This window comes from Crotalus tigris, unplaced genomic scaffold (assembly GCF_016545835.1).
Source record: "Crotalus tigris isolate CLP2741 ecotype Arizona unplaced genomic scaffold, ASM1654583v1 scf7180000019173.45859301935:6455823, whole genome shotgun sequence".
Classification (NCBI taxonomy): Eukaryota; Metazoa; Chordata; class Lepidosauria; order Squamata; family Viperidae; genus Crotalus; species Crotalus tigris.
The window spans coordinates 6,065,273-6,082,465 of record NW_024097414.1 but is presented as its reverse complement, the minus strand read 5'-3'; the positions used below and the strand labels follow the sequence as shown (position 1 = coordinate 6,082,465).

The window sequence follows — 17,193 nt, the reverse complement described above, 5'->3', positions numbered from 1 at the left end:
TTCTAAATTTTAAAACGGCTTGCTTTTGCCCAAGATCACAAGTATGGATAGCGCTGTTTCACTCGCTGTTTGGTTTCTAAGGAGCTTCCAATCAAAAGGCAGCAGAAAGCCCAGACAGGGAAAAGACGAAACACTTACCGGAGTACTGGGAGCCTGGGTTGACAATGACGGTGGCTGCGGCTGCAGGGATTGTGGGGTGGACACAGATGGAGGATGCACGGGGGTCTGAGGCTGGGGGGTGACCTGAGCTGGTGTTGCCAGTTGCCCCGAAGGGGTGCTTTGCATCTGCATGGCGTTGGGAACTGAGCCAGCAGCTGGAGTGGGAGCTTGGCCTGACGAGGAGGCAGGCGTGGACGGCTGGGCAGGCACAACTGACTGTGGTGGAGTAAGTCCTGGAGGGGTTTGGTGTGGAAGAGGTGGCATTCCAGCCACTGTGGGTAATGGAGGTGCGGCTTGATGAAGGGGTGACTGGCTCACTGGAGGACACGACAGCTGATTGTTTTGTGATCCCAATAAGGTTACTGAATTAGGAACAGCACTGCCAGGAAGCTGACCCTGTTAGAAAAATCTACACTTAACAGGATATATAAAAATTCATCAAACTCTTGTGCGTACACTCAGACACACATGCAAACAACAACCATTGTGCTATCCATTCCCCACAACTAGAATTTAGTAAAAGACTCCATATTTTGCAAACAGTTACCCCAAAATTACTGAAACAAATTGATCAGAAATACCAAATTAATTTTGGTTTACTGCAAAACTTACCTGTACTACCCCAGCCTGTGCTGCTGGCTGCCCCAGGGCTGTGCTGTTCACATTCAAAACTCCACTAGAGGCAGAAAATTGATTCTGGGGCAGGAATTGGGTTTGGCTGGCGGGCTGACCCAAGAGGCTGCCAGAATGAGCTCCCATCACATTTTGAGACTGAGGCATTCGGGAAGGAGACAGAGCCATCTAGTAAACAAAACAATCTACCTATATTAGGATTCTGGAGCACAGGTTTCAGGAGGTACAGATAACAACTACAAAAGGAAGAATGGCTTTGCAGTGAAACACTGAACCAAACACAATGCTCTTTTAAATGGCTTGCACTGAATATTTCCCAGGTTCTCTTGTGTAATTTAGAGAGTTGGGTGCTATCAGAAAATCAGTAAATATTGCAATAAAATGTATTAACTGAAAATTACAATGTGGCCATACTGGAAAAGATGCAAAGCAACCAATAGCTGAACTGACTCCCTGAAAGTATTCTAAAAACTGAACAATAAAAGAAAAATAATATAATACAAACCGTCGAAACAGAGGCCATGGAGTTCATCTGAACAGGGTGGTTCAGTGGAGAAGCTGCACGAGGCCCGACTGATGCTGGGAGCATTTGGGCATTTCCTATGGACATGGAGTTAAACTGATTCACTCCTGCAAAATGTACCCCCAGAACAGCTCATTAGACACACAACATCCAAGCCCCACTCAGACCACAAACGGGCAGGAAAACCTGGCCCAGGCAGTAGAGTACAAGCAGAAAGAAACAACAAAGGACACTTTGAGAGCCCAATGGAATCCAATTATCACAAGCAGGATTCAATTGGATCTTTGCTGCTTTGCAGTCAGGCTTCTGGCCTAGATATGGGAATGAAAACATTCCAGTTGCCCTCACGGATGGCTAGTGGTGGGATGATATAGGATGGATGGATATTCCCTGTTCTAGGTAAAGTCACGACTGGCACAACTGAACTGATATTGGGCCAAGTCCTCTAGCTGGCCGCCTGCTTTTCCAACAGGAGCTGATAAAGGACTGTCCAATTGCTCAGCTGGACTGCTAGGCGGTGCCAGGAGGTTTAGACAAAAACTCTTTTGCAATGCCTTTGAAAGTAACTGTTGTCTTGGGTCAGTGAGGCTGGAGTAGCTTGATTTATTTTATTATAACTGCAATTTTCCTTTCCTAGGGAACTGGCAGACAAAGAGGCACGTCACAAGAGTTTCAAGGTACATCCCCCTACTTCCTATTTTTAATATGACTTCTGTGTAACCCCACATTTGAAAGGAGAGTTTTTACTTAGGGAGAGGTCAAGTTTAATAAAACTATTCTGCCTGCAACACTGCTAACTAACTCTGACAAATCTTTAATTCAGGTCTAAGTGATAATCAGAAGTGACCCACAGCTATTTGAAAAATTTCAAGGATCACATGTTTTCATATTTTTCCTGCATGACGACTGCTTTGGGCCTTCACTTATCCCTCCTGTGCCTCTACTTTAGACACTTGTGATGGGACAGTATAAAGTTTCTGTAGAATAGCTAACCCCTGTAGATCATGCCACAAGGAACTGGTTTTCAGTCAGCTCTGTGTAAGAGCTTGCTGAGGGCACAGCATCAGTTTGTAAGACTGTGCAAACCTTCCAGAGAAAGCTTTGTTTTGATGAAGATTCAAGCTAAGTGTCCCCCTGAAGATTCACACAACAACGCATGGCCAAATGCATACCTATTTACTTTTTAAAAAGCTATTAATTCTGTCTCCTTGCAGAGGCCCATCATATTAAAGCTGATTTTTGCAGTTTTATCTAATTTGTTGAACTTTAAAGCTGCTCTTCCTAAAGTCTCATTAGAAAGTTCCATAATTCCAAGCATTTGCTTTTTAACAGACTTTACAGAACACAGACACTACCTTTTCATCATCAGCAATTCTGCAAGGACAGTTGATTTGAGTATATATCAATTTAATAGACCATTTGGGAGGAAGGAATGTGAGTTAATTCTGAATTTTAAAAATGGACATAATTTATGTCATTTGTGTGATTATGTGAATGGCATAGATGGATTCAAATGACAAAAAATGTTAATTATGCTATTTAACAAACAACATAAATTGCTTCAGAAGCAACAATGAACTCCAAAGTAAAATTTGGAGGTCTCGATGATCAAGATCTTACTGGGATATTATCAAGCAAATTGACATGGGATAGAAAGTTAATGGAACAGGTGGCATTGGAGAGGCTAGGTAGGGCACCCCAGCTGAAAGCAAAATCCACAGCAGGATGCTGAGTAAAAGAGGAAACAATGGATGTTAAATACCTTGAGAGGCCTGCATACGGCCCAGAGGCACACTTGGCATGGATATAGGCCCATCTGTAAGGGAATGAATGAACATTAAATACTGATAGAATTCTAAATTATGTTAGAATTATTTGAGGCGTCAGTTTTAAAAACACTTAATTATTCATAAAACTAGAATAGTGCTATCATCTTAAAAGATGGATTCTCTTGTCAGTCTTCCACAAGCACATATGGAATAAGTAGCAGTTTTATCAACTTTATTTATTTTTATCCTGCCCTTCTTACTGAATAAGTAACTCATGGCAGCAAGCATACATAACATTCCTTCTTCCTCCTACTTTCCCCACAACAACCCTGTGAGGTAGGTTGGGCTGAGAAAGACATGCCCAAAATCACCCAGCCTGCTTTTATGCTGAAGGCGGGACTAGAACTCTCTCCTGGTTTCTAGGGCAGCACCTTCACCGTGAAAGCAAACCTGTATACTACAAATACTACACCTGTAACACTTTAGGAGTTGACATGGTGGTAAATCTTGCTTCTCACACTACAAAGCAAACATCTAACAGAAATTGTATGTGGGAATCTGGCCTAAACTTCTCCAGCCTCCACCTCAAATGAGGTCATGCACTCCCTATCATGATACCTGAAGGCAGCAACAGAGCGATGCATAACAAAGTCAAGCAATCCATTTGAGAGGATTGCTGAGAAGGGCACTCTGGCTCATCTTCATCTTTATGCTGGGAATGGATCATATTTTCTGCTTAAGAAAATTCATTTGGGATGCTAGGGAGGCACAACATTAGGACTTTCTTTCCGAGAGTGGAGTTCCAGCAAATGTCATCTCTTCAGAATTTCAGAAAATGGTTATAGATCTATAGGCAAATTCAAATTTGATCCTACTTCCCTGCAGTTTTAGAAATTTTCATTTTTTAAAACTTGTTAAGATGGGATTTTTGAATGCAAAAGGATAAAAACAATAAGCAAGGTCTTTTTTGCTCTGTATTTTTAGTGAATCACTTACTGGGAGGTCTCACAGGCTGCGCTTGACCCACAGTTCCTGCCACAGGTGAAATGCCAGGAGGTTGAGACCCAGGGGCCTGTAAGGCTGGCTGATTACCCAAGATCCCTTGCTTATGCAAACGAGACCTCCGTTTCTCTTCGAGCTCTTTTTGTATCTTATATATTTTCTCTGCTAATAAATGGTAATATTCATCCTGAAAAAAAGAAAATGTTAGGATCAGATGAGCAAATTGAAGATATGATTAATTTGAACCCATTCTTGTACATGAATAGTGGCCATTTGAAGCAGTCACCTCATGAAACTGAGTACATAAGCTGAAAAGATACTTCCTGAAATTTGGCCCAACACAGTCTCTAGATGAAAGACAGGCAACATATCACCCTCCAGATGGTGCTTGATATGATCAGCTGTGACCTAACAGGGAGGATGATAGGAATTTAAATCTAACACCTGGACAGCCATATATTGTCCATCAACCCCTGCTCTAGATGAAAAGAAACTTGACCAAGCTGCTGCAATACAATGATAGGATTATGACAGCAATACTGTGGATGCAGTTTAACTGAACAGTAGTATAAACTGAAGTGATAGTCTTTTATTACCTAAACATTGGATATCATGTTTTGCCTCAAAATTCTTCTCCTCAAACTCCCCTCCTCCTTCTCTTCTTCCTCCTCCTCCACCCCCCCCCCAAAAAAAATCTGATTTAACCAGTCAAAGCCCTTCTGCAATGTGATGCCCAGAAACGCACACAGTACTTCAGGTACAGTCTCACCAGCACAAAGGGCTTTATACATCTCTGACATAATGCTTTTGACAACGTAGATCATGAACAGCACATCCAAACCTTTTTTTCAGATCAACAACGTACCCTACTGTTAGCTGATTCATACATATCGCCTTCAACTTTCCTAGCATAAGCCACCAGATTTTCCATCCGCCTATCTTTCAAAGCTGCTGGATCTGGAGTTGGGAAAATGGCTTGTACGCTGAAAAAAGAAAAGAAAAGATTTAATTCCCTTTAGAAACACTGCAAGGAAACACTGTGTAGTGGAAACACTCTTAAAACTCCAGCTCTTAAGAAATTCAATGAGAACTACTCTTCCTTTAGAATGACATGCAGTAATTGAAACCTTTGTTGGTGGCACTGAGACAAAAGATGAAATTGTGTGAAATGGTCTTTCTCATGAAATACTTCTCATACAGTGAAGAAGAAATCAATGTTTACTGAAACTAACCAGTTTCTCATATTGTCTCCCAAGTCCCAAATCTAAGGAATGGCACTGTAACAACATAATTAACATATCAGTCCGATCCCATAGTGAGCTATGCCTTCACCTGGTTAATACTTACAGTTTGTGTACTAAGTGATTGCGCAGATCCTGGGTGACGTGCTCATGCCAGGTCTTCCTCACTCCGGTACTTGAAGGTGGTGCAGCTGTTGGCACAGAGCCACTGAGATTTCCAATACTGCCAGAATTTGTGCCATCACTCATTAATGGGCTAAAGAAAAGGCAGTTAGAGAACCTTTTGTAGGTATTTATTGTACTAAAATGTATTTCTGTATTTAAATATCCTTAGTGATGACCAAAGTTAAGACATTATCAAACAACTGATTACTACAATAAGCACAAGCAATGAAATTTTATTTTAATTTTATCACTGAGCCCTCCCTACCATAACCGTGATATCGTTTAGAAAGGGAGATATGAAATGTCTAAGGGAAGTAATGTTACCAAAACCTTGTAATTTTTAAAACTAGAATGGTCAACTGTAAATGCTCAACAACAAGCCTTTCTTACTTTGCTGTCCCTAGTGGAGTCGGAAGAGCCGTTTCTGAGATCATGCTAGTCTGTTGATCAGTTATTCCTCCTGTAGCCAGATTCATCTGATTAGTTCCTTTGGAACGAGATTGTACTATGTTAGTCATGGAACATATTCAGACAGTTCTTATATTTATATTAACATAATTTATGGGTGTACTGTAGGAAAACTCAACCAAGAAATACATTTCTCAAATAACAAAGTAAAAGACATTTAAGTACATGATTAAAAGTGAAATGCAAATGAAACGAAAGTTATAAGCAATAGTACGTGCATTCAACCAATGACAATTAACTTATATTTTCCACCAAGGTGCTAGCTTGCCCTCCATCCTCAACCATTCACAGTTTGTGTGCCAATGATGCATACCGCCCGCCTTCCAGAGAACTGATTTCATTTCTTCTCTGAATCACACAGAATGAATGCACAGTACTGGGGGGACCTTTGAGAACCAAACAACTCCATTCTTTACTTCTTTCAAGCTTCTAAATACCCTTAAACATGGAGAAAACTCATTTTGATTACAGGAAAATAATGTATCCCAGTTTCCAGCCAAGGCTATCTCTGCACTTGTCAAGGATTCTTTGCCTTCTGCTAGAAGTAACTTCCTTGCTTACCCAGTGCACTGATAGTCCTCATTTGCTGGTGGGTTTGAGGTGGTGTAGGCTGCTGGCCTGGTACCTGTGGTTGCAACGGCGCCTGTGGTTGATTGCCGTAAGGTAAGCCAAGAGCAGCATAGGCTCGTTGCATGGAACTGGGGTCAATAGGGTTAGGATTAGTTAGGGAAGGAGTTATGGGCTGTCCTGTTCCAGATGCCACAGAATTCTGGATTCCACCAGCTGGTGACCCAAGGAGAGCTAGCGGGAGGGGAAAAAAAGTAATGAATTATGCAATACATACACAAAAAGCTAATGCACTAATGATGAAAATTGAGAGAAACAGTAATTCATAACTCAAACACATTTTTCAACCTATGTTCTCTCATGAGATAAGTGAAACTAAGACAGCCATGAGTTTTGGGGCTGCATGGAGAGCTAAACCTGAGTTTCCCCAGTTCTACTACGGGGAAACTTTTCAAGTTTCTACCCCATCTACTCTCAAGGTTTAGTTCGTGCTGAGTTCTTGCTTGTAGTTCACTTCCAAGTTAGCTCCAGCATTTTTAAAGGGACCATTCAACCTATCAGCAAATTTACTTTATGGTTAGTTTGTAAATACTCAGAAGTACATACATTTCTTGATGAATGACACTCCCTTCTGTTGATCTACAAGTGCATACAAAGGAACCATTGTAGGCATTGTTTCACCTCAAGATCAAAATAACTTTTCCCCCTCTAGAATAGCTCTAATTCTATTCTAATGGGAGAATTCCAATAGCACTGAGAAATCTATTCAAAAATTGTAATTTTAAGAAAAAACAATTATGTGATATACATACATACACACATATACACAAGTATATGTATAAGTGCACCATTTCCTATGTTACTCAATATTCATTCAACTATTTCCAAATAATTAATGCCCCGATTAGAATTCAATCACTAGAAAGTATACTTCAGGAGCAGCAATTTATCCCTTAGATCCTTAGGACTTGGCCTTCTTTGTTTTACTTCTCTATCTGCTTTATCCCCTCATATTCTTTAGTAAGTGACCCTTTCGCAAGATTGGTTACCAGGTCTATTGATTTATCTCATCTCCATATTAGCAAACAGAACAGAATATAATTATGCTCATAATTATATCACTGATTTATTTTTATTTATTTACACATCAAATTTAGAGACCACTCATCTTCCTTACAGAGTGACTCTGGGCAGTGATAGGTGTTGGATTGTTTAATGAAGGATTTTAAAGAAAGTTTTGAAATCTGAATACATTTTTAAAAAATATTTTCAGACCATTGCTTTTTATATCTAACAGCAAGGCTTTCATGATTTTACTAACTTGGAACCTACTGTGAAGTCAGTTTCAGGGAACAGAGTTACAAAAATTAATGGAATTTTACTTTACAGTAATAGAATCTCGAAAGCCTCACAGGGTTTTTTCTTTTCCTTCCTCTTATAGCCAAACGACTTCAGGTGGGCCAATTTTATGTTTCTTCCTCACCCTTTCCTCTCTTTCGGGACTAAGCAGGTGCCCTGGAAATAACTGCCAGGTTTTTTTCCTTCAGGGTTATCTCTATTCCTCTACATTTTCCCTGGGAGACTTTTTAACCAAATGCAGGTAAGCAATCAAACTATTTAAGATTACACATCTTAATAATACTGTGGCTTTATATATTCTTAATTTGATATCATTTTAAAGGAACACGTTTAAAAGTAAACCAGGAAATGGAGACAATGCATTTCATCTGCATTTTCTCTTTACTCCCAATAGAAACATTCTTCAACTGAAAAACTACTTACGTTGCTGGCTCCTCTTGTCACTAGCATTTTTCAATGGGAGACACACTGGGCAGTCGTGCCGTGTACAATTCTTCCAGTGGGATATGATCTGACGGGATGATGCACAATGTGCCACTAGGGAAGAAAAACCATAAACTAAACCTCTACAGTCCTGAATAATTCCAAGTTTATTAAATCACATAGTAGCATTTGCAAACCTTGGATCTATGAATAGGGAGCATGTACTAATACCTGCTATTTGCTATATTGCAACAGAGAATTCTCTGTGCTGATCATATACCGAGGATATCATCTATTAAACAAAAGACTAGAGTGGCTATATTGAAATACCATTAAGAAATATATACTTTTCTAAAAAAAGACCTATGCTGCAAAGCCCTCATAGCTCGAGTGAGTTACTATAATTTACAAGAAATGCAACCTTTTGTGGTTGCTTATTGGCTTTGACATGTCTGAAGACATTTTTGAAAGAAGGAAAAACAAAATATTAGCCTCACCAGTCAAAACTATCTTATTTTAAGTTCCAAACATACAGAGAAAGCAGAAATGCTAAGAAAACATTAGAGTAAACTTTAAAATTCTTTATAAGAGAACACTAGTTAATCAAAAGCAGCCCAACTAAAATGGATTGGAAGCAGCTTTTGCAGTCCCACACAAGACAACAAACGGCTGCACTTCTGTGAGTACTTTTAACAGGTGAAAGTCAATGCAAACCCGATGAAGGGGAAAGCTGCAAACATGTAGGAAAACTCATTTCTTTCCAAAAGATTCAATCTCACCAAAGCAAGGAACAATAGATAACCCACCCCTTTTGATTTCAAGGGACTCTATAACATTGTATCATGAGAATTAAGGGCTTATATATCAGTCTCTAGATATGCTCAATTACCAATGGTTGTGCTGGCTGAGAATCATAGCTGTTGCACTTCAACATCTCAGATCACCAGGCTGGCCTATTGGTCAATTTCCACCTCCTAGTTTTTGTATACAACCATATGAAGGGACTGTGTTGTACCAAAGCTAAAGAGTAACACACCACAGGCTTGACTCTTACCTTGACAGGCCTTTCCTGCTTGACAATGTGTCATGTGATTCAGGACATTTTTCATGGTTCGGCAGTGGGGAAGAGCACATGTCCGCACCTCTCCATTGGCTTGTTCTCGTCTCTGACACTTATGAGCATGAAGTAGCAGAACCAGCTGTTGCTGAATCAGTTTGCGTTTCTCAGGATCCGCTGTTGGTCCTGTTGCCATAGCCTGTGAAGATACAATTCCCACTTGCTGTACCTGGGTTTGCATCTGAGACTAAAAACAAAAAATACATTACATTAAGCCTTATACATGCAGGACAACATATGTGTGCTTAATAAATATGTTAATTTGATTACCATCTTAAGTCTCTTTGGAGTGATAAACTGCCTCTTAAGAGGCCACAGTTAAAGCAAATATTTATTTTTAATGCTAAACTTTAGCATAATTTTGCAGCTTACATAGCAATACAGTACATTGTTTAGAAATAAAAAGATCCAGGACTAAAAAAAAATAGTGCCATAACCAAAATATTTTAGAAGCCACAAATCAATTTTTCCCTAATGAAAAGTCATTAAAAATACAAGTAATAGAATTACATGAGCATTACACATGAGCCTTCACTCACTGAACGGAAACCAGTTCAACTCGGTGCAGCTGCAGGGGTACATACCTCATGGTTACATGAGAATGACATACTTTAAAGCAATCTATCTCCATCTAGAGCACGGGTGTCAAACTCGCCGCATCACGTGACATGTTGTGACATATCATGACTTTTTTCGCGTTGCCAGAGCTGGGGTGGGCGCAGCCTCTGCATGATGCAACCGGCCCACGGGGCCGGCAGTTTGACACCCCTGATCTAAAGGATTCTCCAGTGTTGATATTTTTTCTCTGACTCTCTCTACATACTTTGAGAAATCCTTCTGGTCTCCTAATTTGCACTGCAAACAACTTGACAAACATAATCAAATAACTCTCCCATAGGAAAAAAAAAATCCTTATTAGCTCCCTCAGTTTCCCCAAGACTGATAATAAACGTATCCCAGCTATTCAAAACAACTCCTAAAAACCTACTAGAATGCTAAAGGCACAAGAAGGTTCGCTCCGGAGTTCCTAACAGATGACTTTATAACCCAGAGCTTGTCAGAAAATCTTATCACTACTTCAGTTCCAAGTTATCTAGAATGCAGTTTTCTGCACACCTCTTGCTATTATTTTCGTGGAATACTGTGAAGTTGTTGTTTTTTTACCATCTTGCCACAGTTGTATTGACAAAAGAAACCTAAGTATTGTAGCGAACATCTAAATGAGCTACAAGCAACTCACCAAATTTGGCACACTGGTAACTGAAACACTCTTGTTATCTGAAGGAAAGGGAGACAGATTATTTGCTATGCCTTGTTTATTTGATAGTGGCGGGGTGGCTCCTGTTGCTCCCATCTGCTGCCCTCCAGGTTGACTAAATGGCTGCCCAAAGGGACTTGGGTTACTGGCCATTCCCATCTGGAACAAAAGCAAAATGAATGTTGTTAGCATCCTTCATTCACTTAAGTGCAGGTACAGACTGAAAGGAATAGTATATAATTTTCCAAGCCCACACTGCAATTTGCTTGAATTAATAGTACGGGTAGTCCTTGCTTAGTGACCCAACTGGAAGTAGCAACTCAGTTATTAAGCAAAGCTGTTGTTTAGTGAAACCATGACTCTGCTTACAATCTTCTTTCAGCTTGTTTTTGCTTTACAGACCTGGGAAGGTCATAAATATGAGAATTGGTCACAAAGTTACTTTTTCATCCCTGTTGTAACTGCAAATGATTATTGTTTGGGGCTGTTGCTAAACAAGGACTTCCTATATATCTAAAGCTTAACAGTTAAGACTATTATAATTGTGTACGTGGTTTTGTTGTCATGATCCACACAAAGTCATGATTTTTGAAGGAATACTACACATTTTATAACAAAAAAAATCACTGAAATGGGAATAAACATGTTTCACATGAAGAGGAAATTACTTGCCCTTCATTTTTAAAATCTTATTTATAATATTTCAACATAAGGATGCACAAGAGTAAAAATTCAATAATTTGAGCTGAAATTAACATCTGAAGAGTTAAGTACAAAATAAATCAGAGTGCCTTCTGACAAACATTGCTGCCACTTGATAGAGGGGATCATTCTGATACATAAAACCACTTGCTCTGCTCTGTGACTTTTTGGCAGCCATATTAACTTTAAAGAATTGTACATCAGGAATTGAGACTCTGTGATCCTCCAGAGCAGGGCTTTTCAACCTTTTCACCCATTGTACCACTTTCAGGATATGGCAATATCCGAGTACCACCAGTCGCCTAGCAAGGTGTCAAAAACTTGATTAAAAAAAAAAGGAAAAAAAGTGATAAAAGTACAGGTAGTCCTCGACTTACAACAGTTCGCTTAGTGACTGTTTGAAGTTACAATGGCACTGAAAAAGGTGCCCCCCAAGGCACAGCCAAGCAAGACACCTGTCTGCCCACCCGGCGGCGCTCTTCCTTCTGTCTGAGGTTTTCATTGTTGTGAGCATTTCTGTTGAGGATTGGCAGCGTGAGTGGAGTAGGGGGTGTTTGGTTTTTATTTCCCCCGTCTGCTGGGTGGTTGCATCAGGTTTTGGTCACTTCACAAGACCCTGGGACGCTGGGACTGTCATAAATATGAATCAGTTGCCAAGCATCTGAATGTAAATCACAAGACCCTGGAGATGCTGCAACATTCCAGCTGATCGGCACTTCTTCTGGGCTCAGCAGAAGCGCCAGGATCAGCGCCGAGCTCCAGCTGGAGCCTGGTGCTCATCCTGGTGCTTCCACTGAGCCCTGACAGCCCCAAAGAAGCGCCGGTCAGCTGGAAAGTGGCACTGATCCCTGCAGCTCCAGTGATCTCTCGCTCAGCCTTGTGCGGTGCTGCCACCGGTTCAGCTCATTCCCCTCCCCCGCTACCACTTTCCTAGGATGGTCGCGTACCACCTGCCAGGTGCCAATGTACCACAGGTGGTACCCGTACCACTGGTTGAAAAGCCCTGCTCTAGACCTTTTAGATTTAAAAATTGCGGTAATCAATTGGCATATAAATACCCATGGAACTTTAAAGTAAGCCCATCTTAGAAGACTATGTTCAGTGTTGGATCCTGAAGACTAAAAAGCACCAAGTTGGTGTGGGGATTGGAACAAAAAATCCTATGAGAAATGGTTCGATGAACTGAGTTTTAAGTATTCTGCTAAAGAGAAGACTGAAAAAGATAGGAAAGCAGTCTTCAGAAATCTAAAGACTTGTCATAATACAGGAGTGAACTTGTTCTCTGTTACCCCAACAGGCAGGACCAGAACCAATGGGTTGAAAACACAGGGAAGTAATTCAAGTTAGATATTAAGAGGAGGTTCCTGAGAAGAGGAAGTCACCTTGTGAAGGGGTACATTTCCCTTCCCTGGAGGTCTTCAAATACAGGCTGGATAGTAATCTGGTGAAATCCTTAGTCTACCCTTCACTGAATAGTGGGGCCAAACTAGATAACCCCTGAAATACTTTCACACTTTACTATTCTGTATCTATATAATATAATGATGGCCTGTCACTGGGCTTAATACAAGGAGATGACATCTACAGAGCCACATCACAACTCTATCCACTCTAGCACTGAAGCATCTTGAGGTCTCACAGCATCATCTGGGCCCCAAATTCCATTTTTGCAGTAACTGGAACCACCTCTGAATACAGCTGCTGAAAACTAATGGCATAAAAGTCTAATCATGGTAGAAACCCCCTCCCTGAAAATCCTGACTCTATTTGCTTTGCATTGTTAATCCATCCACTACACCATCTACACATAAAATATTAAGAGCAGTCTATAACCAACAAAAGATTGCTCGCTCTGCTTTACCATTCCATTACCTCTTCTGTAACTCTAAAATTTCTTCAGAGGCATTGGTCATTTTCAATGATTTGGCATATGCTATTTTCCAGAACTACCTTCAGAATAACAGGAGACCAAAAATTCATGCCACACCAGTTCACTGTATTCCTTTCCTACCTCTTAATATCCTTTCCTTTGTATGAGAGAATAACAACATCATTCTTGCAATCTTTCCAACCCTAACCCCTAATGAAACCTTCACACCCATACTGAAATCACACAGCCACTTCATATGCAGATCACAATGCATGTTAACATTTCTCCAGTTAAACTATCTATACTGACAATATTACTTTTTCCTCAACATTCACACAACATTCATGACTTCTTTTTTGTTATATTTTTTCTTAGACATTACATTTGTAGCATTTAAGATGCACTGCCTTGCCAGTCTTATTGGGGCACATCATCCTTTAATGCATACATCTTTGTGGAGATGCAGTGGAGTCCTTGAGCCATACATTCTTTCATTGCTCTCTTAGACAGAGAGAATTCTGAATAACTTTTACTGATCTTAAAGAATTTTTTTTGATCAAGACTGGTTGTTTGAATATATATTGTTTGGATATATTGTCCAATCCTGTGCTTCTGCCTCTCTTGGAAAATTTATATTGATTTTCTTTCTTGTTAGTATTTATACATATTCATTTTTGTCAGTTCTGACTGTTGGCCAAATCAGTAACAATAATAACAGCATTTGTGACAATTCCAGTTTTTACTGTCATTTCCATATAAGCCTCTAAAATACTCTTTCTGGTATTCCCCCACTGCTACTTCATCTCCAATAATTTCATCTTTTTTATTTTTAATTCCACTCTGCTGGTGACTCCTCTTCACTGACTTCCAAAACAACTATTTGTTTCCATCAAAATCATTCTGCCTTTTTCTACCTCTTTTAATCTTAACTATCCCATTTTTCTCTTTAACCATGTATTTTGCAATTATTTTTTCTATATATACACATTATACAATATCTTTCTCTTCCTTTTTTGTAGCATTCTCTTATATGAATTTTCTAATCCACAGCTTCTTTTATTTCATCATTTCACCAAGCTCCCTTTTTTAAACATCCCACCAGCATTATTCTACTTTTTTTTGGCACTCTCTAATATTTCTCTTACTATGTCCCAAGGAGCTCTTGCATTTAATTTCCTTAATTTTCTGTTCCTTCTTTTAGGAGATTAAACCATCAGCTAACATTTATTCATACAGGATTTGTAATTTATCTTCTAGCAGACAATCTACTTACTCTAGTAGATCCATTCTTCATACTACAAAAAAAACAAAACAAAACAAAAAAAACCACCCAGTTTGTTTATTCAGAACTTATAATTATGCTTCTTTGCTTCACTAATCTCTCAACTGCTCATTATAAACCATAAAATTTGTTTCATAAAGAATGAAATTTTTATATTTTATATTTATATTTTTATATTTTATATTTATATTTAGTTTAGTTTTATATTTATTCCTTGGCTGTGTGTTCATTTCAACACTTGCATATAAATCACATAAACAAACCTCTTTGTAATAAAGTATTCCATTTTTTGGACATGTCCGAATTTTATGTGCAATACTCTGATGACAATGGTTTTAAAATTATACTATATTATCCTTTCCTGAGTCTCATCAGACTAATGTGCCCTTCTAGACTCTGCTTGGATGTACACTTCTGAATGCTATTTTGTCTCTCGGCTATAATGACACAATTCCTAGAATTTGTTGAAGAGATTGCTATACCTTTCAGTGGAATATTCTGAAAGAATCTGCATAATACTACCCATTCAGCTACCTAGATTATCAAGCTTCTAAATATTCATTTAACTGCCTTTCTTGACATGGCAGTATCAGTAACTCTTTGAAAATAATATAGCAGTTACTAGAAATCAACATAGATTTGTGGGAAACAGATCTCGCCCAAATATCCTGATTTCATTTTTAAAATCAGACTCAGTAAACTATACAAATACTGTAGACATAATATATTTTGATTTTGGTACACTAAATCTTGTTTCTAATCAGCCAACTACTCAGGGATGAGCATGAATTAAATGGAGATACAGGTGGGTCAAAAATCATATTCACAATGGGTTCATAAACAGATCTTCATTAAACTGAAATTGAGAAGAACTGAATATGGTATCGCAAAGGTCAGTCCTATGCTCTGCACTATTCAAAATATTTATTAACTAATTTGATGAAGGAGGAAATGTTGAACAAATCTACAGATCACAGAAAACTGATTAGGGCTTGATTAAGGAAATGGCCTGAAAATAACAGAAAAATGCGCAGTTCTTCACTTAGGAAATAGAAATTAAATGCACCAAACTGAATGGCAGATACCTGGCTTGGCAACAGTATTTTCAATGAAACAGAACTTGGAATACCAGCTTATTACAATTCACTATGAATTAACAAACAATGTGGTTTCTTGGGAGGAAAATTCAACGTTAGATGGCATTAATAGAGGAATATTTTTTTTAATGGTAGGAAGTGATATTTCTATCTCAAATATCTGAAATTTGACTCTCAAGGATTGTATGTAGTAAATGGGCACCACAGTTACAAACAAATTCAGATAATCAGGATGATTGAGGGATTAAAAAACTCAGGTCTGCAGAAGAAAAACTGAAGATTCTAGCAATAGCTAGCTTTGAGAAGGCATGGGAGTAGAAGTGGAATGTGATAGCAGTCTTCAAATACCTGGAAGGAAATCATACCAATTATTGTGGCCTCTGCTACAGTATTCCAAAATGCAGGATATGGAATAATATGCGGAAATTATAGGATGGCAGATTCCTACTGAATGTCAGAAAATGCCCTATCCCAGGGTAGGCAACCTTGGCTCTTTTATGACTCGTGGACTTCAACTCCCAGAATTCCTGAGTCAGCATGGCTGGCTCAGGAATTCTGGGAGTTGAAGTCCACGAGTCATAAAAGAGCCAAGGTTGCCTACCCCTGTGGCCTAACCCCAACAGCAATCCAACAGTGAAACCAATTATCCAAAGAAGGGGTGACTATCCAACCGTGTGTCTTCAAGCACAGACTAGGTAACCATCTGTTGGAGATGCCTTAATGTGGATCCTGCAAAGATGCTTTAATGTGGATCCTGCAAAGAGTACTAGCCCCTTCTAGGGTTTACGGTTCTACAATCGTTTCATAAATCAGCTGATGTTGAACTGAAAAATATTGTCACAAATAAATACAGAGCAAAGTGTCTAATCCAAACATTCAGCATACAACAATGCCAGAAAATGTTGTTTCATTCCAAGAAATTAAAGTGATCAGATATTGTGAATGATGAATGGCAACAATGTCACCATAGCCAGAACTCAAAACAACTACTTCTTGTGGTCTTTAAAAAAAATCAGTGTAGCCCTGATTAAAACATCAGCTTTTAAAAAGAGATGTTCTCCCAATTCCAATTTGTAGCATTATCTTTAGGCAGCCAGGTCAAAGATATAATTCAACATTTCAGGGAAACACCATACTTGGGAAAGTTATATTATTTGAGCACCAGTCTCAAATAATAGCTGCCAACTATTCTAAACTAGGGAAAGGCCACACTGCCCCCTCCCATGCCTCACTACTTTGTGACACACACACACACCCAGAGCCCACTCTGATTGCACTGATAAATTTTGGCAATGTAACAGCAGAATTCAGACAGCTTTATACCAATCTGAAATTTAAAAAACATGTGGACTTGAAATATGTCCAACTATACACCAATGTGATTTTAAACAATACAAATAGCAAGGAAGAAAACAAAACAAAAAATCCTACAAGACCAAAGAATGCAAACCATTATTTTGTGGCTCTTGCTTTACTTCCCCAAAATATTATGTAGCATTTGGCCACCTTTGCTCTAGACCCCAAACAACTAAATTACACTTATTCTGATATCTTTTGA

The 17,193-nt window shown here is 39.1% G+C and overlaps 1 protein-coding gene across 5 annotated transcripts in view; it reads right to left on the bottom strand.

Annotated features, from left to right (window-relative positions):
* LOC120315672 (CREB binding protein) overlaps positions 1–17,193 on the bottom strand; it is a 41,344-nt gene that overhangs the window by 21,011 nt on the left and 3,140 nt on the right. For 3 of the 5 annotated variants that reach the window (XM_039360419.1, XM_039360415.1, XM_039360418.1), the window contains exons 3-14: positions 10,667–10,843; positions 9,364–9,613; positions 8,310–8,423; positions 6,522–6,761; positions 5,883–5,979; positions 5,434–5,583; positions 4,952–5,069; positions 4,081–4,273; positions 3,078–3,131; positions 1,298–1,422; positions 772–960; positions 139–555 (exon numbers count right to left, since the gene is read on the bottom strand). In XM_039360419.1, coding sequence (XP_039216353.1) covers positions 139–555; positions 772–960; positions 1,298–1,422; positions 3,078–3,131; positions 4,081–4,273; positions 4,952–5,069; positions 5,434–5,583; positions 5,883–5,979; positions 6,522–6,761; positions 8,310–8,423; positions 9,364–9,613; positions 10,667–10,843 — 2,124 coding nt within the window. The remainder of the gene's footprint in view (positions 1–138; positions 556–771; positions 961–1,297; positions 1,423–3,077; positions 3,132–4,080; positions 4,274–4,951; positions 5,070–5,433; positions 5,584–5,882; positions 5,980–6,521; positions 6,762–8,309; positions 8,424–9,363; positions 9,614–10,666; positions 10,844–17,193) is intronic. The other 2 variants (XM_039360417.1, XM_039360416.1) reach the window with 2 other exon arrangements.